The sequence below is a fragment of the Leptonotus elevatus genome, chromosome 21 (genome assembly GCF_054856555.1).
Source record: "Leptonotus elevatus isolate MCC_2025b chromosome 21, RoL_Lele_1.0, whole genome shotgun sequence".
In the NCBI taxonomy this organism is placed as follows: Eukaryota; Metazoa; Chordata; class Actinopteri; order Syngnathiformes; family Syngnathidae; genus Leptonotus; species Leptonotus elevatus.
In genome coordinates, this window is record NC_141259.1 from 11,813,366 (window position 1) to 11,835,221 (window position 21,856).

Below are 21,856 nucleotides of genomic sequence, written 5' to 3' on the forward strand. Positions count from 1 at the left end.
GTGCATACCGTCTTGTCATTTGTCCCCACCCCAAGTTGGAACTGGGGGAAAGTGTACTAAAACATCCGAACTTTATTTGGCGTTAAGGAAAGACACTTTTAAATGTTAACAATTGTGTCCTGACTACCATTTAACAGGAGTTTTATTATGATTGGTTCATATTTAATGATAAGGTGTGTAGACTTATGCAAAAATTCTATCGTAGTTAATTTTTTACCAAAATCTATGAAAAGATTTAGGATTTCAATTTTTGAGTTACACAAGTTATATGACACTTAACGGTGAAAAACATTTTTGAATGATTTATCTATTTAAAACCCAAGTCAACTAGTTAAAAAATCGGTTTCATGAAAGTATTTTGTTTTTGACTTTTAGCTGATGTGTCCCGTGCGAGTCTCCGTAGGTACCGCTTGTTACCAAGGTAGCCAGGAAGAAGCTGCGAAGGAATGTTGCTTACTTTTACGCGTGTCAAAAGTTCCGTTTATTTCAACTTTCTGAGCTTGACAACTTTTCGAACATTGTGGCGTAGTTAAAACTAATACCCTATTATCTTTTAAATGTGTTTTCCCTCGTGTCGTTACAGTTTTTTTTCGTAAGCCATCCTCGCGATGCTAACGCTAGCTAAACCAGCAACAAGTTATGTCAAATAGCATGTAGCATTAGCGTTGGTTTGTATGTGTGGACTATTTTGAAAAAAGGCTTAGTTTAATGACATTTTTACGGCTACAACTCGAGCTATACTCCCCGAAAAGGCTAACAGGCCCCCTTAGCCACCATGGGCACGGCCTCCTCCCTCGTCAGCCCCGGGGAGGTGATCGAGGATGGCTACGGGGGCGAGGGCGGCGAAGCGTGCGAGATCCCCGTGGAGGTGAAGCCAAAAGCTCGGCTCCTGCGCAGCTCCTTCCGCCGGGGACCTCGGGCGATCGGGGCGAGCTTCAAGTCGACGGGCTCCGTGGACCTCGAGTACGCTGCCGAGTACGAGCGGCTGCGGAAGGAGTACGAGATCTTCCGCGTGAGCAAGAACAACGAGATCACATCCATGCAGAAGAAGGAGGCCAAGTTGGACGAGGAGAATAAGAGGCTGAGGGCTGAGTTACAGGTACGGTACAGCTACAGTGTCATGCAGACATGACAAAAAATACTCACATTCTGCACTTAAGTCAAGTAGAAGTAGAAAAAAATATATATATATAAAGTCCAAATTAACTTTAAGAGCCTAAGTAAACAAGTTGAGCATCTGCTCCTTTTGATGTGCCCGCCTTGGCCATCGGGGGGCAGTATAATCCAGTCATATGCTACAGACAAATTACCGTAAGACTCTATTAGACAAAAAGTTTCAATAATATTTTTTTCTGAGTAACTCAGTTTTGAGTATTTGTGGATACCGAGTCCCGATCCGATGAAATGAAAAAAATGAGAGTGCATCCAACCTGTCTCATTTGTCTTAATTTTTTATTTGAATAAAAATATCCTGACATTATACCCTTTATGGCTATTATCTAGTGCAACAGTTTAAACAAAATAAAATGTATTTTTAAAGTATAGCATTGGTGAAGCACAAAACAATGCAAACAAATGACATTTAAATGTAAACTCCACCCCATATGATGCAAGTTCAGTTTCACTAAAAAGCATCACACTGAGAAAATCTGCCATTTTGCTTTTGCTCTATGTGACCATAGGCTCTACAAAAAACGTATCAGAAGATCCTGAGAGAAAAGGAGAGCGCCTTGGAAGCCAAGTACCAAGCCATGGAGAGGGCTTCAACCTTTGAGCACGACAGGGATAAAGTGAAAAGACAATTTAAGGTACGTATCAGTAATTCAAATATTCTCCGTCATGCTTATCGTCTTCGGTTCGTCCGCCGCCAGATCTTTCGGGAGACAAAGGAGAAAGAAATCCAGGATCTCCTTCGTGCCAAGAGAGATTTGGAATCCAAAATGCAACAACTGCAAGCTCAGGGCATCCAGGTTTACTTTCCCAATGATTCCGATTCAGACGACAACCAAACAACTGTGACCGGTAAAGCCCTCACACTTTGGAATACAAAAGCTAAAAAAGTCAAACTGCCGCCATCTTGTGGCATCTGTTGGCAATTACGTTTCATGTCTCCAGCTGCCGGCACCCAGTGCGAGTACTGGACTGGGGGCGTGCTGGGAAGTGAGCCCTCTATGGGCAGCATGATGCAACTGCAGCAAACCTTCCGGGGACCCGAGTTCGCTCACAGCCTCATTGACGTCGAGGGTCCCTTCGCAAATGTGAGCCGAGGTAAGTTGGAGAGTAGATTGTCAGATTTGGAAAAATGGGATCCAGCTGAGGTATGATACATAAAAGGTAGAATGCTAACATGCTAAATGCAGGTTGCGAAAGGTTTTCCGTCTTGATCAAATTTGACTAGATGACTGGGATGCCGCGGTGGCCAGCCTGCTGCAGGTTTCGCCTCACGTGCCTCAAGCCTTGTGGAGCAACACGGTGCGCTGCTACTTCATCTGCACGCCGGAGACCAAGGCCGAAATGGACATCTTTACCAAGGTGCTTAGTCACGTGACGAAACCAAGCAAGTAAAAATTCAAAAAACCGATCTGTAAATGGTCTTTGCCTTGAACACAGAAACACTCTTTAGTGCTGAGGAGACTGTGCGAAGGTCTGGGACATTTCTACCTTAACGTTTGCTTCCACGAAGACAACGCCGCCTCGGCGCGCAAACAGGAGATCGAGAGGAGCTCCGTGTGCGTGCTGCTCCTCAAATCCGCCGTCAACAGGTAAGCGCGTATATCCTCCCGCTTGCGTTTAAGTCTCCAGCTAACGTGAATCTGTTGCGACGTCACAGCTCCGTTTTGGAGGATTGCGAGGAGGCCTTTGTGAAGAATCCCGATGGGCATCCTTTAGTGCTCTACCTCAGGACGGAAGGGGATGGGAACTTGTCCGGGCCAACCAGGAAACTTCTGGAAAGGGTCAACGCTGCGGACAAGGCTGCTAAAATAAAGGTGCAGCATGCGGAAACATAACAATTTGTATATCGAATACTTGTATTGAACATGTGAGCAGGTCTTGGATCATAGCGGTTCGGCTGAAGATGGGGCCGGTCTCATTTCTGCTCAGCTGGAGAAAGTCATCAAACAGGTACTTTCCATTAGGTTTTTAAAAAGGCACTCTGAGATTTTAAAATACATTTAAAATGTAGCATCTATGCAAAAAATATTTTCAAAATAATGATTCAATTATCCAAACATTTCAGAAAAATGTACGTTCTTAAAATGAACGTTAGATTCAGTAGGCTATTCAGTCTCCCCCCCCCCCCCAAACAGAATGGTTTGACCCAACCTGTCATGTGTCGCCTAACATCACCTGTCAATCATTTCAAAACTTTATTTGAAATGAAGTTGGTGATTTATTTTTGAGAACATATCTTTAACTCATTCACTGCCATTGACGATTATAAACGTCAACAAATCATTTGAACCATTTCTATTAGTTAAAAAAAAATAATTCAACTTTTGTTAACAACAGTATGAAAACCTAGAATTTTTTTATTGTACGTTGTACAATCGTGAGTTAACTATCAAAGTCATGCGATTAATTACGATTTAAAAAATAATAATAATCGCATTACGCCCCTAATTTTTAATAATCATCTCATCAGGTGATTACAATTTTTAATTGTAATTAATCGCATGATTTCACTAGTTAACTCACGATTAATCACAAATTTTATATCTGTTCTAAATGTACAATAAAAAACAATTCTAGGTTTTCATACTCTTGATAACAAAAGTGGAAGAAAATGTTAAACTAATAGAAATAGTTCAAATGAATTTAATGGTGCAAATTTTTATGTGCACGAATCTTGACTTATAATGATTTTTTTTATTGTTAGTTATATATTTTACTTCCAAAGTTTAATAATAATCAGACAAGGATGATTCAACCTTATTTGAAGTCATTTATGTTTTTCAACCAAAAATGCTTTTGCGCTGGTTTAGTGTTAAGGTCACATTCCTGTTTTTTTTTTTGTGTAGGAGTTGCTCGGTTTGGAAGGAGCGGACGCCGACCCAAAAGACTCTGGGTTTGAGGAGTGTCGCGAGGAAGACTCGGGCGACGTCCTGTGGGACCTTCACGACGAGCAGGAGCAGATGGAGTCTTACCAGCAGGCGTGCGGCAGCACCAGCTCGCAGCTTGGCTTCCAGAAGGTCAACTTCCTTTCTCCTTCCTTCTTCTCCACCGCGTCAGTCTGAACCTTTTGTGGTGTTCTTCTTCTCAGTATGTGGACCGGCTCAACGACATGATCGCCGCCCCTCCTCCGACGCCGCCGCTGTTGGTGTCGGGTGGTCCAGGTTCGGGAAAGTCACTTCTCCTCGCCAAATGGTGAAAAAAAAATAATAATTCTGACCATTTACTCGTAATGTTTGGAAGTGTAAAATGTGGAAAGCGCTTGACCATTTGTTGTCCCGCGTTAGGATCGAGCTGCAGCAGAAGCAGTCCCCCAACACTTTGTTCCTCTCACATTTTGTCGGGCGGCCTTTCTCCTCCAGCTCCGAGCCCGTCCTCATCATCAAACGTCTCACGGTGAAAGTAGGAAATCCCTTCCCGCCTCTTTTTTATTTGTCAAATTCAAACCTTCGCGACTTGCTTTGCTCTCCGACTGACGTTTGTCGTAGCTGCTGCAACATTTCTGGTCCATTTCGGGTTTGTCCATGGAGCCCAGCAAGATCCTGGAGGAGTTCCCGCGCTGGCTCGAGAGGCTGTCGGCGCGCCACCACGGCAACATCATCATCATCATCGACTCCATTGACCAAATCCAGGTAATGGCGTGCTGTCGGTCCAAAATGCAAATCTTCACTTGTTTTCTTTCCGCGCAGCAAGCAGAAAGACACATGAAGTGGCTGATCGACCCGCTGCCCGTCAACGTCAGAGTGGTCGTGTCTGTCAACGTGGAGACGTGTCCTCAAGCGTGGAGGTCGGTCCGACGCGTCGCACATGGAAGATATATGTTAATTAGAAAAAGAGAAAAACTTTTTTTTTTGTGTCCATTGTGTTATTCTACCTTTATTTTCATCCATCCATCCATTTTGTGAACTCACAAGGGTATTATTATAATTATTATTATAGCTTTTTATTCCGCCATATTTTCTCCTTCAACTGCTTCTACTTCTACATTTCTCGATCAATTCAAACCATTCGTACTTCAACATATTCCAAAAATGTCCGCTTCATGGGCTAATAGTTTTCTCATTCCTAACTTTTACAAGACTTCAAACACTTGTCATGCAAACGTTGAGGCGCTTCACAGTGCAGAGGGACAATGACCCAAAGTATTCGCTCTAAAAACGGTTGGGTCACAAATGGACCGATCCTCTACTCGGGTCAATTTGACCCAACTTGAAATGGGTCTTTCAGTGTAAAACAACTCTTAAATATTGGTCAGATCCTTTATTTGGGTTAAAAAAAATTGGGTCATTTTGTATAAAACAACTCAGAAAGTTGGGTCACGTTGACCCATGAAGTGGATCGGTCCATTTTTGATCCATAATTTTGTTACTTTTGACCCAACTGTTGTGAAAGCGACCAAAGAGTAGTTTATTTATAGATTTTCAGTTTAAAGAACAAATAACACCCAAACTGTCCCTGTAATGGTTTGGATGCGATACTCCCAAAAAAATTGCTGTCTTTTTTTGCGGCATATTTAAAGTGGCACTCTCTCCAGGTTGTGGCCCACTCTCCACTTGGACCCGCTGAGCCACAGGGAGGTCTGGAGTATAGTCAACGCGGAGTGCCTAAGCGCGGACCTCCAACTGACCTCGGATCAGGTTCGCAGCAACTTACTTGGCGTCCCATTTTTTTGTTGCCACGGGAGCGACTCAAGTGTGTTTCCCTCCAGGAAAAGAAGCTGTTGAAGCGCTGCCGCTCAGCATCGACGTGCAACGCTTTATACGTCACGCTGCTCGCCAGGATGAGCACCAGGTTCTTTTATTCAGGATTTGGAGGAAAATCAGGATAGGAATAACATCATTTTTATTTTTTTATTTTTGTAGTGGATGGTCTTTGGAGAAAAGTCTGCAGTGTCAGGATACTTTGTCACTTTACCGCCTGGCGCTCAACATGACGCTGGATTCCCTCGGCTCGGACAGAGAGCGACACATCATGAGAGAGGTGCCATTTGCAAGTTTGGCGTGGGAAATTCAAATGCCTAACACTTACTTTTGTTGTTGTTGTTTTTTTTTTTTCATCTCGCGCGCGTGTAGATACTCTGCTTCGTGTATTCCAGCCACAATGGCGTAAGTGAATCGGAGGTCCTCGATCTTTTCCCGGAATTGGAGTTTCCCGCGCTGGCGTCGCTGCTCTTTCGTCTGAGTCGACTCCGCGTGGTCGCCGTCCGCTGCGGCCTCGTCAGATTCCAGCATCTGCAGGTGCGTGGACACTTTATTAGGTACACACGCGGGCAGTCGGAAGAGGAGATGACTTTTTGTGTTAGCAGGCATGGGAAGCGGTGCGATTAGAGTTTCTGAGCGTTGGACGCGGCTGCGCTGCATACAGAGAGAAACTGATCCACTACTTCAGCCAGCAACTCGGGTGCGCAGGCGGCCATCTTTGTCACTCTCTTCTCATGTGCTGTTTGACTCGTTTTCATCGCACGCGTGTTTAACGGCAGTCATGATCGCGTGACGTGGCGCGTCGCCGACGAGCTGCCCTGGTTGCTGCAGCAGCAGGAGGACAGGACCAAACTGCAGCTCAGCCTTTTGAACCTGTTTGTCTCCCAGAACTTGTACAAGAGGTTTGTGACCCATTTCTGGAGAAAGTGCACGTTAAATACATTGTGAAATGTATGAGCCAAGGGGAGAGGCCACTAAATCAATTTTGATCTTCAAGGGGTCATTTCTCCGAGCTGCTGGCCTACTGGCAGTACGTGGGCAAGGACAAAAGCTCCATGGCCACCGAGTACTTCGACTCACTGAAGCACTACGAGAAGAACTGCGATAGTGAGGACAGCATGACCAAGTTGGCCAACTTGTACGAGACTTTGGGACGTTTCCTCAAAGACCTGGGCTTGCTCAGTCAGGTGAGGAGGGGGGGGGGGGCAAGTTTACAGTATTTACACTTTTTAATCGTATGACTTTAATAGGTAACTCACGATTAATCACAAATTGTGTATCTGTTCTAAATGTCCAATAATTATTTTTCTTAGTTTTAATACTCTTGTTAACTCATTCACTCCCAGCCATTTTCACTGAAGGTCCCGGCTGTTTTAATTGATTTTTTGACTGATTTTGCAAGGCCCACAGAATATTGTGTTCTATTTCTATAAAAACATGGAACCTGCCAAAAGAAAGATTAGAGTCTCTTCTTTCATCAGGAAAAAAAAGTATATTTCTATCTGCTTCCATTTTGCAGCAATTAGCATTAGAGTATAGCTAAGTTTCATCATTATTCACAAATTTGTTCAAAACACTGGGGAAAGAGCGTTTTGCATAATGGCCCTGGTTGATCTCTTATACTCTGCTGCCACCTGCTGGCCATTTTTGTAATAAATACCATTGCTTCGAGCATTCTCTTCAGAGGCTGCATCAAATGCTCTAGCATAATAAAAAAACATTAAAAAACGTATACATATGTCTTTGGGCGCATGGTAATATTTAAAATAGAATGTATTTATACGTTTTTGGGAGCAAATGAGTTAACATAAAAGTGCAAAAAAAAAAATACTAATAGAAAAATGGCTGAATCTTTTAGTCATTGATATAGTAATTTCAAAAAGTAGTAGTTTAAAAAATGTACTGTAAAAACGAGTGTGATATTGATGTGTGTGGAGGTAAATTTTCTGCCACTAGGTGGCATAATTGCATTTTTTTTAAGACGGTGACAGCTCAGTGCATTTTTCTTTTCATTTTAAGAGCTATCAAATTTTTTACATTACTGCAAAATTTTTGACGTGGACGTGTCTGCTGCGTTGCGACTGGAATTCCCCCAGTACAGGCTTTTCAAGTAAGGGGCGGTCACACTCATTTTGACACCCCTATTTAAAAGTCACGATTATAGTACGTTTTAAGTTCATCCGTATTTGTGAGAAGTCACCGTTTTCTCCGTCTATTCCCTGCCAGGCCGTTGCTCCTCTCCAGCGCTCTCTCGAGATCCGAGAGACCGCCCTGGATCCCGACCATCCCAGCGTGGCGCGCTCCCTGCACCAGCTGGCCGCCGTGTACGTCCATTGGAAGAAGTACGTTAGCGCCGAGCAGCTGTACAAGCAGGCGCTGGAGATCAGCGAGAACGCCTACGGGGCCGAGCACGGCAGCGTGGCGCGAGAGCTGGAATCCCTCGCCGTGCTCTACCAGAAACAAAACAAGTACGGCGGTCCCGTTATTGGCTATTTACTCATTCAACCCCAAAGACGTATAAATACGTTTTTATACTGTGTCCTGCACTCCCAAAGATGTACACGTTTTTTTAAATGTTTTTTTTATTTATGATAGCGTATACAGAAGGCTTTGATGCAGCTTCTGACCTGAAGAGGTCGCTTAAAGCAATGGTTACTACAAAAAACTGCCAGCAGGTGTCAGCAGAGTATAAGAGATCAACCAGGGCCATGTTGCAACAAGCTCTTTTTCCAAGTGTTTTCACCAGGTTTGTGAATAATGCTGACATTTAGCTATATTCTAATGCTAATTGCTGCAAAAAGGAAACAGATATGATGAATGAAGAGACTCTAATCTTTCTTTTGGTAGGTTCCATGTTTTTATAGCAATAGAACATAATCTTCTGTGGGCCTTGCAAAATCAGTCAAAATCCAGTCAACCAGCCGGGAGCAAAGGGGGTTGCTTCAGTGAAAATGGCTAGAAGTGAATGAGTTAAAATATTGCATGCATCATTGTTCCAGCTGAGGAATCCATTTTTTTTATCATTATCATCAACAGGTACGAACAGGCGGAGAAACTCAGGAAGAGGTCCATGAAGATAAGGCAGAAAACGGCTCGCCAGAAAGGCCATATGGTGAATATACAAATGCTACTATATCAACAACAGCACCATTTTATTTTAGTTACCTTTCAGGACCCTCAATTTACAATCTATGATAGTTATAAGTTATAAGTAAATTAAGATGTGTACATTATCTGATGGGTAGGTTATAGTAGAATTTATACCATAATAAACAATCAAATAAAATAAAAATAAGTAATTGTTCGAATATGTAAAACATATGCAGTCATGAAAAAAAAGACTATATTCCCATTCTGGGAAAAAAAATTGGTGGGCATATTATTACAATAATAACTCCTACATAATTACAGTTCAGCACCGGCAAATTAAAAAAATAATAATAATTGTGTCCTTCTCACTGCAGTATGGCTTCACTCTGTTACGACGCCGGGCCCTCCAGCTCGAGGAACTCGCACCCGGGACCGATTCTGCCGACTGCGCCCGGACCCTTAATGAACTGGGTGTGCTATACTACCTCCAGAACAACCTGGAGTAAGTTTCACTCGACAACATTTACATCCTTGGAGAACCTTCCGCTGCCTCACGTCCGCTTTGCGTTCTGACTAGCGCCGCCAAGGTGTTCTTGACGCGCTCGCTGGAGATGCGCCAGCGCGTCCTGGGCCCGGAGCATCCCGACTGCGCGCAGTCGCTCAACAATTTGGCGGCGCTGCACACGGAGAGGCGGGACTACGAGGCCGCCGAGGAGATGTACGAGAGGGCGCTCGACATCCGCAAGAGGGCCCTCTCGCCGGACCACCCCTCGCTCGCCTATACGCTCAAACACTTGGCCATGCTCTACAAGCGCAGGGTAAGGCGTGAAAATTCTCGAGTCGTTCATTCGCCCATCGTCACCTCTTGGAAAGTTGAGCTCTAAACAAACCGAGAGAGCGTCTCATCCCATTAAAATGAATATTTGAAAAAATAAATGCCTTACCTCAAATACAATCCACTTTTATTTCCCTTCAGTAAAAGTTGTCTAGAGGTACGAGCTAGCTTTAATTACAATTACTGTAATAAATAACCCATTTTAAATAAACACCTTACTTCAAATAAAAAGCTGCTACACTCTGCAGCTAAGTAAATAGACTAAATAAGTAGCTAAATATTATACTCAAATACTAGCCCTGACTCAATTAATATAAACTAATCAATAAAAACTTGCTACCATTAAGCAAACAAACTACAAACTCGGTGGTTTCATGAGTTGGCACTTGTATTTATATATATATATATATATATATATATATATATATATATATATATATATATATATATATATATATAAAAAATATATGCTCTCAAATAAAAAATACCTTTCTTCAAATAAAAACCTGGTACGCACCAAACTCCCTCGTCTATTCACCTCTGCTTTTAAACACACCATGCTTAATCTCCATTTGAACAAATAAATGCCTCACCTCAAATACAAGCCTCCTTATTCCCCACCCCCCAGGAATAAAATACAGGTGGGGTCACAAAGTAGCTGCACTGTAATAAAATTCTCTATTGAATATGCTGAAACCGTAACCTGAAGGTGTAAAACATGTCTCAATTAATCGTCAGTTGGGGAAAAAAAAATGCCCAACCTCAAATAGACGCCGCCCCAAAAAATGACAGGGTGTCATGACTCATGAGGAAGCTGTAATTATTACATTTACTACTTCAACCCCCTACGCAAGCATTTGTACAAATAAAGGCCTCCTCTCAAATAAAAATCTTATTGTATTTCAAAGAAAAAAACTGTTAAATGAACTATTCACAGTATCAAGAGATTAGAATAGCCTCAAATAGTAAAACCGTACTTTAAAAAATAAATGCCTCACCTCAAATGGGAAGAAACTAAGAGGTGCTGTATAAAATGTTGATTAAGTGATAGCTAAATAATAAATATAAATATATTTTGTATAATGCAGGGTAAGCTGGAGAAGGCATTACCCCTCTACGAGCTCTCACTGGACATCCGGGAAAAGAGTTTTGGGCCCAAACATCCCAGCGTGGCGACGGCACTGGTCAACCTGGCAGTCATCTACTGTCAACTGGTGACCTCTCACGCCAATTATGGCTTTCAATATTTTAGTTTATATTTGATCAATTATTTTTGTGTACGTTTGTCAGAAGAAGCACGGCAAAGCCTTGCCCCTCTACGAACGAGCCCTCAAAGTGTACGAAGACAGCCTGGGACGCTCGCACCCTCGCGTTGGGGAGACGCTCAAGAACCTGGCAGTGCTGAGGTACGAAACCTTTAAAAACATTTTTTTTTATTACCTCCGCCAAGCAGTGAGAACTTAAAGTAGCAGTCTACTTGCATCGGGGACAGAAAGAGGCGCTCGGTTAAACGTCTGCCATTTTGCAGCTACGAGGAGGGCGACTTCGAGACGGCGGCCGAGCTGTACAAACGCGCCATGGAGATCAAAGAGGCGGAGCCGTCCTTGGCGTGCGGTAACGCGCCGTCACGGCACTCGTCCGGCGCCGACACCTTCAGCCTGAGGGGGCCCGCCCCCCTCCCCCAAGGCCCCAGGTGACCCCGTCGCCCCCGCCGCAGGCACGCTAGCACTTGGGAAATTATATTTGCACACAAAGAGAGCCTCATGTAGGAATTTGGAATATAATTTATTATTATTTCTGGGAACAGTATTATATGAACAGTGTTAACAAGTGCTACAAAAACATTTACGAAAAATGTGACTTTGCCAAATAGTTTATACATGAATTTAATCATAGTTACTGTATCGAAAGTTTTGTATGATTCTGTCGTGGCTAACGTCAGTATATAAAAGTGTTTAAACTCTTTAATGATATTTTTTATATTACAAATACGACTGTTTTAGAATGTTAAAAAAAATACAATTGGTTGTTTAAGAAGTCAAATTCGAGTTATTCGCTAGCATTCCTGAAGGGGGGGAAAAAAAAGAAGGTTTTAGTTGCTCACATTTGGGTTCAAAAAGGTCAAATTCCGCTTGAAATGTCCTTGTTCCTGTTGCATTAAAAGCACTTGATGTTGGATGGCAGGTGGCCTCATAATAAAATTGAATTATCCAAATGCAGTGCAATTATACGGTTTGGCTTGAAATGTTTTTATATGTATGTATTGTAATGTGTTGAAAAGGCAATCAATATTCCACATGTATTCCTGCTAATAAATACTTTATTGAGATGTTAACAATTGTTACTGAACACCGCGACCTTATTTCATGCATTCACCTTCTTTTTTTTTGGTGGTCAGCCATCGGACGTTATTCAATGTTTGTCACGAGAATTGCAGTATTTTCTGAATGAATGAATTTGCCCGCCGTGCAACCTACAACTCTTTCATCTGAGCCATCAGCTCCTCCAGGCTCTGCTCCGTGTCTTCCACCATCTCGCCGTCGCCCTTATTCTGCTTCCAACGGAAAAAGAAAATTAGAAATGGACAACGTTCAAACCTCATCGGTAATGGTTGGGGGTGGGGAACTGACCGCCACTGGGATGGTGTACGCCAGGGTGATGCCTTTGGGGAGGTCGGCAACGGCGGCCGCCGCGGTCTGCGTCTCCTCGTTGGTTTCCTCTGACACCAGTTCGATTCCCCATTCGTTGTCCTCGTGAAGCACCTCCTCTTCCTCCTCCTGGACCGCCTCCGTCTTGGGTCGCTCTGCTTCCTGCTTCTGGAGGGACAAGCAAGTGGGACGCCATATTAGCACTGCCATGATTTAAGATGGATTTGGATTGTAAGGTTTAAGTAGCACAATTCAGATTTTTTTTTTCATTCATTAATTTTGCTCTCAAGTGGCTCAATTAGGATATGTGATATTTCTATTTAAACAAAAGTAGGGCCAGACCAGTTAATCAGCAGATTTCTTTTCTTTTTTTACATTACAACATAATACAAAGATAAAGACATTCAAACACCAAATATGTTATTAATTGTTATCAGATTTTTATTCGCTCCCTAAAAAAATCAGTCTCTCAAATACTGTTCACATTTTGTCTAAATGTGTTAGTGCGCACTTCTCCTTTGCCGAGATCATCTAAATTCATGTGCAGTTAAGTGAAATGTACAACAAAAAAGAAATCTGTTATAGGTAATAAATTTGAATTTGAAGCATGCAGTGTCAATCCAGCGAGTTCATTTTCACCTTGTACAGTTCCTGCTGTCTCCTGCAGTGGCGGTCGTTGCACTGCGGGTTGGGCTTCATGGCCATGCTGGGGAAAAAGTCCTGCATGGCGTTGTAGCCCAGGTAATAACTGACCTGCCCAAACTTCAACAAATGCCTACAACAAACACCGACCAAGTCACGATTAACCAACAAAACAAATGTGCACATGTTATTTAAATCTGAAAAGAGGCAGAATTTACTTGAGGACATTCTGGACCAGGAGGCCAGCGACGACGCCCATCGTCGTGGGCAAGCTGGCGGCGCATACGCCTTCCCTCTTGAGGGTCTTCTCATCGATGTTGGCTGCCACCACCAGAGGGGGGGCGCACTGTGGAAGAACACGTCAAATACTGACTCGGTAGGAAAAATTGTAGTCATGTGGCGGGAAAAAAAACACCTGTAAAAAGTGTATTTGTGTGTGTTATTTACAGCGAAGCAGGCCGTCTCTCCCGGGTTGATGAGCTGTATGTGTCCCGACACGGCGTTCTCGCTAACTCCAGACTCCATCCAGGTCTGTCCCAGCTCATTACAAGCCTTCACAAAGAGAAAAGTGCAACGAGCTTACACTAAAAAAAAATAAAAATAACACATCTTAGTTGTGCTTGTCACTCTTACTGTATTGATAGCCATGCGGGCCTCAAAGTTGTCCACGCAGCTCAGGACTAAATCCACAGGCTTGCCGTCGTCCATGCCTCCGTGACTGAAAAGAAAGAGGAGAGAATGAGAACGCTTCCGCGGAGTGTGGAGGCGAGAATGAGAGGGGAAAAAGTCACCTGATGCGCTCCATGAAATGGTTGAAATTGTCCAAGGTGGTGATGTTGTAGTTATGCGTCTCAAACGACACGTCTGGATTGATGTTTCTGGATTAGGGTGCGTTCAAGATCAGGTCAGTAAAGGAGAAACGTGTCAGCAAATTATGATTACGTCCTTGAATATCCCAATAAGCGATTATAGCGATACCTGAGCGTGTGTTCTGCAGCCTCTACCTTGCTGAGGCCAGCCTGGTGAGGCTGGAAGAAGAGTCTGTTCATGTTGGCTAGCTCCACCTTGTCATAGTCGAACAGCAGCAACTGGAAAGATGTGAACGCATTAAATACCACCTCTATTAAAAAATATAGACGTTTTTGCAGAGCTTTTCCCGAGATAAAATTGCCATTCAGCTTTACAGATGCCACACCTGCTCGACAGTTGGATCTTTCTAAAACGGTGCAGATATACCTATTATTCTGAATAATAAGAAAATAACTTTGTATTATTACCTTACCGATGCCACACCTAGTGAGCATTTCGGCTGTCACGCTGCCCACTCCGCCGACGCCCACCACGGCCACCGTCAATGTCCGGATACTCTGTCACAGACATTTGAGAATAATATTTAACGAAACGTTCATCATTTGAGGAAGATTTCGAAGACTGCTTACCTCATAATTATCCACGATGCCCATTCGCTTCAGAGCCATCAGGCGACTGCAAAGACAGCAACATCTTGAATGAGTCACCACTTTTCCAACGGGCGCGGCACCCCCAAATCACGTTTATATTTTTATTTTTATAAATCATTACCTGTAAGGGTTGGAATCGACAACTTCTGCGCTCATCTTTTCAATTTTGGGTCTGTGCCGTTGCTCGGCGGCGCACCGCTTTTGCTTACACTTGATCAGTTCGTTCTCCAACTCCCTCACGCGGAGCTTCAGTTCCTCCACCGTCGCCATGAGAGTTCACGAAAGCTAACAATTAGAAAAATATAATGAATGGATGGATGGATGGATAGATAAATGCAATCGCGTATCACTCTGACAACATCAACAATTGACACTGAAAAGTACACGTCTTCACAAGTCCAATCAGCGACCAGGATGTGTGTCACAGCATAAAAAGTTCGTGCGGAAATGCGAGCGGCTCCAAATTAGTTTCTATCTCATCCTATCCATCTAGCCTGTCTTGCCACAGCATAATACTTTTATTACGTATTTTATTTAAAATAAAACTACATTAATGTTCGAATACTGCTGTAAGTACAACAATAAAATTGCAGTTATTTTTTTATTTTTGTTTTAGTCGAATGTGCGGTGCCATAAATGATCCGACCTAACCAGCTGGCAAGCAAAAGCTGGAAAATAATTAATCCACTTTCTTATCATTTAAAGACGAGAAAATGGACGAATTGACTACTCCCGTTCGACCGCAGCATCAATTCGACGAGGACAGACTTAAAAAGTATCTGTACGCCAAGTCGTTCGTGTCAAAAGACGACAAGTTCGCTGTCAGACAATACAGGTGAATTTGTTTGGCTCACAAGTTGACAACTTTTTGTCGAGCTAACATGCTAATCGTTTTTCCAGCGCGGGGCAGTCAAATCCAACTTTCCTGGTCCAGACACCATCCAAAAGTTATGTTCTCAGGAAGAAACCCCTCGGTGCTTTGCTACCCGGTGCCCACAAGGTAAAAGTCAACAAATAAAAGCACTACAAAAACTGTACAGGTACTTATCCTGTTGTTTGTAGTGCTCGTGCTTGTACAGCAGGGGGAGTCATTTTGTTTGATTAAACTATTAATGAGCCATCACAAAATAAATGTGTATTGTAATAAAATTGTGTTGAACTAATACGACATATGTACATACAAATAAAATAAATTGTGTCATGAAAACGTAAATATTTTTTTGTCACTCATTTCAGAACATTAAAACTATATAATAAATTGGTATATTTACACAGAGTGAACATTTTTAAGCCTCTACTTCTTGCTACTCGATGATGATGGCTGACAATAAATTTAGTGTCACCGGAAATTATAATGAACCCCATTTTAGAAATAGATATATAGTATATTTATAAAATGTGATTTTTGTCATCAGGTGGACAGGGAATATCGTGTGCAGAAGGCCTTGTATTCTGCTGGATTCCCTGTGCCTCAGCCCCTCCTCCACTGCACCGACATCGACATCATCGGAACAGAATTCTACCTGATGGAGCACGTTGTGGTGAGTTTGCAAAGGTATGCAACATTTCTGAAGTATAAAGTCATATATTAGGTAATGGCCATGATAACTGTGCAGGGCCGCATATTTCGGGACCTTCGCCTGCCTGGAGTGATCCCGGCAGAGAGGGCGGCGCTCTATGTGGCAGCAGTGGAAGTTCTGGCCAAACTGCATTCACTGGACCTGGCGTCCCTGAAGCTGGATGGTTATGGGAAAGGAGCAGGATACTGTAGGAGACAGGTGATTTACCGCTTAAATATGTAAAATAATAATAATAATATTTGGACCCTATTTTCAGCTATTCATTGAAAAAGTTACAAGCACATTTTCTTTCCAACTTTATATATGAAATATATAGTTTCCCATAGACTTCCTATTTAGGGTAAATACTTTTTTTTTTACAGCACTGTATATAAGCAGTTAAAAAACGAGTAAATTAACAATAATATTTCCCCTTGACTAACATTTTTGGTATCTCTTCAAGGTGTCCACGTGGACCAAGCAGTACACGGCATCGTCTCAAAGAGACATCCCTGCCATGAATGAGCTCTCCGCGTGGTTGATGAGGAATCTGCCCGCTGACGATCAGGAAGTCACGCTGGTCCACGGAGATTTCCGAGTGGACAACATGGTATTCCATCCAACCGAGGTATACTATACACCTTCTTATCATGACTGTCATATTCTTTCACGTGTGAAAGACATGTGTGTTAACTTCAGGCTCGGGTGCTGGCAGTGCTGGACTGGGAGCTGTCAACTACTGGACACCCTCTGGCAGACCTGGCCTACTTTCTCATGCCTCACTACTGGCCCTTAGGCATCAACGTACTGAGCTCGATGGGTAGTTTGAAAGGAATAGAAGGTCGGAACTACTACAAAGCTCGATATTGAAATCAAACAAAAGACCTGCCTATGAAAACAAAAGCTTCTTCGTGTATATGTCATTGAGCAGGTATTCCCACAGTGGATGACCTGATGTCCATTTACAAACACGGCCGGGGGATCCCTTCACCTTTGCCGTGCTTGAATTTCTACTTGGCGCTCTCCTTTTTCAAAATGGCAGGAATTTTTCAGGTATTGGTGATTCTGGGTTGTATTGAAAGTTTATGGATGTGCATTACAAGTATGAATGGAAAAAAAAAGTAAATATTTTTCTTGGCAGTACAACTTGCTATTTGTACTGTGCCCCATCAACCCTTTTTATGACCAATCTTTGAAATGATCAAACTGACACAAAGCTCAGCCCACAGAAGATGGCTCAGGCAAAAAAAAACATAAAAATAAAAATCACAATTGTGCATCGCCCATATGTCTAGATTCTACAACACCTGCTTCTGATCAGGGCTTTTTTTTTAATGACTTTTAGGTAATTAGGCAAATTACCTAGTAGGAGTTTATCAAAGTAAAAGTCCTTTGATTCCATCCAAGATGGCTGCTTCAAACCAAAATGTCCGACTTCCTGTTCACTTTCAAGCATCTTGTCCTTGAGACTTTTTGGGTTTCCTGTTATGATGGATGCCCACCAAGTTTTGCGTTGATTAGTGAAACTGATTTAAGAGGCAAATATTTTTATTTATTTATTATTATTATTATTATTTTTACAACTGAATGAATATCAGGATCAGTCGTGTTGGCGACTGATACATTTGACGAGTCCTAAATTTCACAATCTAAGCACTGTATGACTCTCCTGACATCCATTGTGTTATAATATGAAGGTCATACCGTATCTCATTCTTTTTCTTTTTGTCTCTCCGCCAAGGGTGTTTATGCCCGCCACCTCCTGGGCAACGCCAGCGCGCCCAACGCCGCCGAGTTTGGCCTGTGCGTCGAGCCCTTGGCTGTGTTTGCCCTGCAGCTGGCGCACAGGTTTGTTATCGCCTTACGCTTTTTAATTAAATGCTGCACAGCTGTCTCTTTTTAAATTCGTCCACGATAAGAAAGTAGGCCTTGTTCCTTTTTCTTTCTCTGATATTGACATTATCACTTTGATGTGAGACAAAGCAAGATGCCTGTGGTTGGGATTGAGGTGGGGGCGTCAGTTTCATGATAAGCAGATAATAACTGCCTGTTGGTCTGACCTTGCCGAAGGAAAAATAACCAGACACTATCTTCTTGCATGCTATTCCTTATTAAAATGTATCTCTCTCTCTCATCATTCTCAAAGTGCTATTCCTGTCTCTTGTTTACTAAAAGGTTAACATGTTTCCCTTGACACCGGCGATAAATGATTGTATTGTCTGGCCGCGCATTAAAGAGATCAGATTCATTCCACCTGCCGTTTGGAGCTTTTGCCAGTAAACATTGGAATCACGTGTTTGGAATTCCGTACCCAGCTGCGACGGCTGACTTTTGTCTCGCTCGTCTGCCCTCGCCACAGGCCCCCGTCGGCCCCGCAGGAAGCCGGACTCTTTCTGCAGACGGCCAAGGGCCAGGCGGTGCTCCAGCAGGTGAAGGACTTCATGAGACAGCACGTGCTTCCTGCGCAGAAGGTCAGCGCCGAGACAAAGTGGCCCTTTGTTCGCCCCCCCCCTTTTTTTTTTTCACAATTAAACCTTTGGCCCTAGTTAGATGATTAGCATAGATTCTCTGAGTGAGAGAACAAGACCTCTATTGATTTCACATATAATACAACATGCCCAGTCATCACCTTTTTGGCCTCGCACCCTCATTGTCTTCAGTTGTTCTACATGAAAGGAAAGAAAGTAAAAGTCTGTCATGGCATGTTTGTTTATGCAGGAAGTAGAGGACTATTACATCAAATATGCTGACTCACCCCTGAGGTGGAACGCCCCCCAAATAATAGAAGATCTAAAGGTAGGTTTTTAAAGGGCTCAAACATTTTTGGTCCAGGGACTCTTAACTCTAAAGAACCTTCAAATTGGTCAGGTGAGAGCCAGAGAGGCAGGATTATGGAACCTCTTCCTTCCGGTGGCCAGCGGCCTCACTCAGCTTGACTACGCCTACATCGCCGAGCAGACCGGACGCTGCCTCTTTGCTCCGGAAGTCTTTAACTGCCAGGCGCCGGGTAAACATCCCACACACCTTCACGCCCCGTCAACACTATAGCGGCTCATTAAGTTGACCAGGAATGATTGATCTGATATATTTTGTCCATCTTGAACGCATTGCCTGAAAGGACACAGGAAGTCTGTCATTTGAGGGTCATTTCCAGGGGTCACCCAAAAAGCAAACATTCCGTCCATTTTCTATAGTGCTTGTCAACAGGATGAGCTGGAGCCTCATACGAGGCTCTCGACAAACAACCACTCGCGGACGTTTTAGAGCAGAATTCTCCCAAGAGTTTTGAAACTGAGAGTTACACATTTTTACATAACTAATTGCTCAAATTACCTGTAATTATATGTCATTATGAATAAGTAATGATTTTCAGCTTTGTGAAGATACTCATAGTATTAATGATTTCTAACAATAATTATCAACAAGGTAAAAATGAGCATCTGTCAAAAATGCTACCAGGCATTTTTAAAATCGGATGATGGGTTGTCGTAGAAAATGTCGACAAAAATGACCTTCAAATTAGAGTAAAAAAGTTTCACTTCATTGTTTCTTAACTTATCTCTTTGATCCTTTCATTTAATCTTGAAAGTCCTTCTTTGATTGACTGATAAGTGTCGGTTAAGAAAAACCCACCAATAGACTTGTTTGGGTCAAAATTCCAAGGGTTTCTCCAGGTGGACGCTTCAAAATTTCCACAACACTTCAAAGGCCATCACTTGCCCTAAAAACACGACTCAAATAGCGCAAATTGGAGCATTATTCATGTTGGCCGTAGAATATGTTGTGTACTTTACGAATCAATTCTTTCTTTCCTGAATTGATTTGTTGTGGAGAATCGAAGCGTTCATTTCATGTTTTGTATTTGTTTTTTAAACTCCACAAAGATGGCGATCGTGGCTATGAATGCGCAACACTTTTCTTCTTCTCCTGTCAACAGACACGGGGAACATGGAGGTGCTGCACATGTTTGGCAGCGAGGAACAAAAGAGGACGTGGCTGGAGCCTCTGCTCAGAGGAGAGATGCGCTCGTGCTTCTGCATGACAGGTGACTGGACGCCTCTGCATGTCAGGAACGTTAAGCCAGTACTCTTTCTTGAGAAGCTTTTTTTTTTTTTCAATCTTTGTGGTGGTTCTCTGCCGAGCGGTCCTGCAAAAATCAATGAGTAATTTCTCCCAGTTTTCCCCTCCGTTTGGTCGCTATGCTGCATGGAAACAGCTGCAAGGCGAGAGGTAATCAGAGCGGGCGTGAATCTCCCCCCAGGCTTTTCCGAACACGTCATTTCATAGTTTTCATGGATATTTTGACGATTTTTTTTTGAGGGGGAATGAACATGATGTGTGAGAAAAAAAAGTATTTGTTGTTGTTACTGGTAAGTTTCTGATATTAAAAAAAAAAGTGACAAGGGTGTACTGACCTCCCTTTACTATCCTTAAAATGGAATAAAAGTCAGTTGTCTATCATGATTGCCTTAATTGTACTCAAAAAATACTTGAATGAATGGTTGAAAGATGCTCAAACCTTAAATCTGCCAGCTGTTACAAATGCCGTACAAACCTAACAGCATAATAATAATAAAAAACGGCTCTGTTTTTCTTTGCCAATTTTAGAAAAACGAGTCTGCAATCACGATAAAAAATATTTTCCAATGAAATTGTGTGTTCCTAATGCTCATATTTAGCAAAAGAGAAGTCTCATGTTTGATTCAAATGGCCTTAACAAGTTTTTGTCTTAAATTTGGCTTCCCTAAACTATTCTTCACTAGAAATATTTTTTACATACTATTTATCTCATTTATTTTATGCCTGTCAAAAGGGCTGATGCAATAAAGTAACATTTTGTTTTGGTGAAACCCAACAAACTCCTCTCAATCACACTAATCCTAATTCGTCCCTAATTCATTTCACTCTGTGATACTCAAGCCCGGGTTGTGCTTCCTCAGAGCCCGACGTGGCGTCCAGCGACGCCACCAACATGGCCTGCAGTCTCCACCGAGAGGAAGACCAATTTGTCATCAATGGGAAGAAGTGGTGGAGCAGCGGTGAGTCCACCCTTTCTTGATTTTGTTCATATGAGTCATTGAGCGTGACGTGTTTATTTCCAGGGCCGATGACATGCTCGCTCACTTGATCAGTGCTATGCTTCGGCTTGGCCGAATAAACATACTTTGTTTATTGGCGGTGTTTGAATTGGACTTAGCAGAGTGCTCTTCAAACATAAAGATATTTATGGGTCTGGCTGGGGCCGCTGGTGTGTCTGTGGAAGGTGTTCCTGCACTCTTGCTCCTAAAAAGCTTGTGCTTTTTTAGCAACTTGGAAAATGTGACATTTTGCGACTTGTTAAAAAGGCGAATTAGCAACCCCATGGGGGGGGATCTTTCCTTCTCACATCCCGCTGGTTCTGGTTGGCTTCCAACTGACGAGGTCATTTTTGAGACAAAAGCGAACACCCAAAGCTCATATTAGTGTTGGAGATGGTGATCGTCCAAATTATTCTGCGCTGACCGACGCCCCAGATGTGATCCGAGATCTTGTTTGTTTGTTTGTTTGTTCGTCTTCCCCGCCCATGTTTGACTTGAGAAGGTTAATCGTTCTTGGGTCCAACAAATTTGTCTCACTTGGGAAAGAATGTGAACATTTTAAACAGCTTTTCTGATCTAGTGCCTCGAAATGAGTAATGAGGGAAATACGGCCTTGATAGTCTTTGATGCGTTGCCGTTCATCATGTATAATAATAAACATGAGCTCAATTAGG

At 42.8% G+C, this 21,856-nt stretch overlaps 3 protein-coding genes across 10 annotated transcripts in view; 2 read left to right on the top strand and 1 right to left on the bottom strand.

Moving 5' to 3' along the window:
* The first annotated feature begins 414 nt into the window (after positions 1-414).
* nphp3 (nephronophthisis 3) lies at positions 415-12,847 on the top strand. 2 transcript variants are annotated; one of them, XM_086065407.1, is made up of 27 exons: positions 415-1,099; positions 1,683-1,808; positions 1,872-2,022; positions 2,116-2,268; positions 2,399-2,532; positions 2,611-2,762; positions 2,831-2,987; positions 3,049-3,123; positions 4,020-4,190; positions 4,262-4,365; positions 4,458-4,572; positions 4,659-4,802; positions 4,860-4,957; positions 5,705-5,807; positions 5,879-5,961; positions 6,033-6,150; positions 6,243-6,407; positions 6,476-6,570; positions 6,650-6,772; positions 6,868-7,057; positions 8,097-8,338; positions 8,907-8,982; positions 9,335-9,462; positions 9,538-9,778; positions 10,884-11,009; positions 11,086-11,201; positions 11,324-12,847. In XM_086065407.1, exons 1-27 carry the CDS (start codon positions 776-778, stop codon positions 11,490-11,492), a joined length of 3,879 nt encoding a protein of 1,292 aa, XP_085921533.1. In that variant the 5' UTR covers positions 415-775; the 3' UTR covers positions 11,493-12,847. The 2 variants fall into 2 exon arrangements, with proteins under 2 accessions (XP_085921533.1, XP_085921532.1); XM_086065406.1 differs by having other exon boundaries at positions 4,659-4,957.
* On the bottom strand, positions 12,098-14,979 carry uba5 (ubiquitin-like modifier activating enzyme 5). Its single transcript, XM_086065419.1, has 11 exons — positions 14,667-14,979; positions 14,525-14,570; positions 14,363-14,452; positions 14,064-14,173; positions 13,877-13,963; positions 13,719-13,803; positions 13,533-13,637; positions 13,304-13,431; positions 13,083-13,218; positions 12,426-12,611; positions 12,098-12,346 (listed from the first exon to the last, which is right to left on the bottom strand). The coding sequence occupies exons 1-11, from the start codon at positions 14,813-14,815 to the stop codon at positions 12,269-12,271; spliced, it is 1,200 nt and encodes a 399-aa protein (XP_085921545.1). The 5' UTR covers positions 14,816-14,979; the 3' UTR covers positions 12,098-12,268.
* Positions 14,980-15,025: 46 nt separating this feature from the next.
* acad11 (acyl-CoA dehydrogenase family, member 11) overlaps positions 15,026-21,856 on the top strand; it is a 28,234-nt gene continuing 21,403 nt past the window's right edge. For all 7 annotated transcript variants that reach the window (XM_086065408.1, XM_086065409.1, XM_086065410.1 and 4 more), the window contains exons 1-14: positions 15,026-15,114; positions 15,251-15,380; positions 15,446-15,545; positions 15,961-16,086; positions 16,162-16,323; positions 16,568-16,732; positions 16,804-16,945; positions 17,036-17,157; positions 17,846-17,952; positions 18,464-18,575; positions 18,823-18,900; positions 18,973-19,111; positions 20,042-20,149; positions 21,045-21,143. In XM_086065408.1, coding sequence (XP_085921534.1) covers positions 15,099-15,114; positions 15,251-15,380; positions 15,446-15,545; positions 15,961-16,086; positions 16,162-16,323; positions 16,568-16,732; positions 16,804-16,945; positions 17,036-17,157; positions 17,846-17,952; positions 18,464-18,575; positions 18,823-18,900; positions 18,973-19,111; positions 20,042-20,149; positions 21,045-21,143 — 1,606 coding nt within the window. In that variant the 5' untranslated portion in view covers positions 15,026-15,098. The remainder of the gene's footprint in view (positions 15,115-15,250; positions 15,381-15,445; positions 15,546-15,960; positions 16,087-16,161; positions 16,324-16,567; positions 16,733-16,803; positions 16,946-17,035; positions 17,158-17,845; positions 17,953-18,463; positions 18,576-18,822; positions 18,901-18,972; positions 19,112-20,041; positions 20,150-21,044; positions 21,144-21,856) is intronic.

Coding starts and splice junctions, on each gene's coding strand:
- nphp3 (XM_086065406.1), top strand. CDS start 776: ATGGGCACGGCCTCCTCCCTCGTCAGCCCCGGGGAGGTGATCGAGGAT. Junction 8,339..8,906: donor CTCTACCAGAAACAAAACAA/GTACGGCGGTCC, acceptor TATCATCAACAG/GTACGAACAGGCGGAGAAAC. Junction 11,202..11,323: donor AAGAACCTGGCAGTGCTGAG/GTACGAAACCTT, acceptor GCCATTTTGCAG/CTACGAGGAGGGCGACTTCG.
- uba5 (XM_086065419.1), bottom strand. CDS start 14,815: ATGGCGACGGTGGAGGAACTGAAGCTCCGCGTGAGGGAGTTGGAGAAC. Junction 14,571..14,666: donor GTCGATTCCAACCCTTACAG/GTAATGATTTAT, acceptor CTGTCTTTGCAG/TCGCCTGATGGCTCTGAAGC. Junction 14,174..14,362: donor CTAGGTGTGGCATCGGTAAG/GTAATAATACAA, acceptor ACATCTTTCCAG/TTGCTGCTGTTCGACTATGA.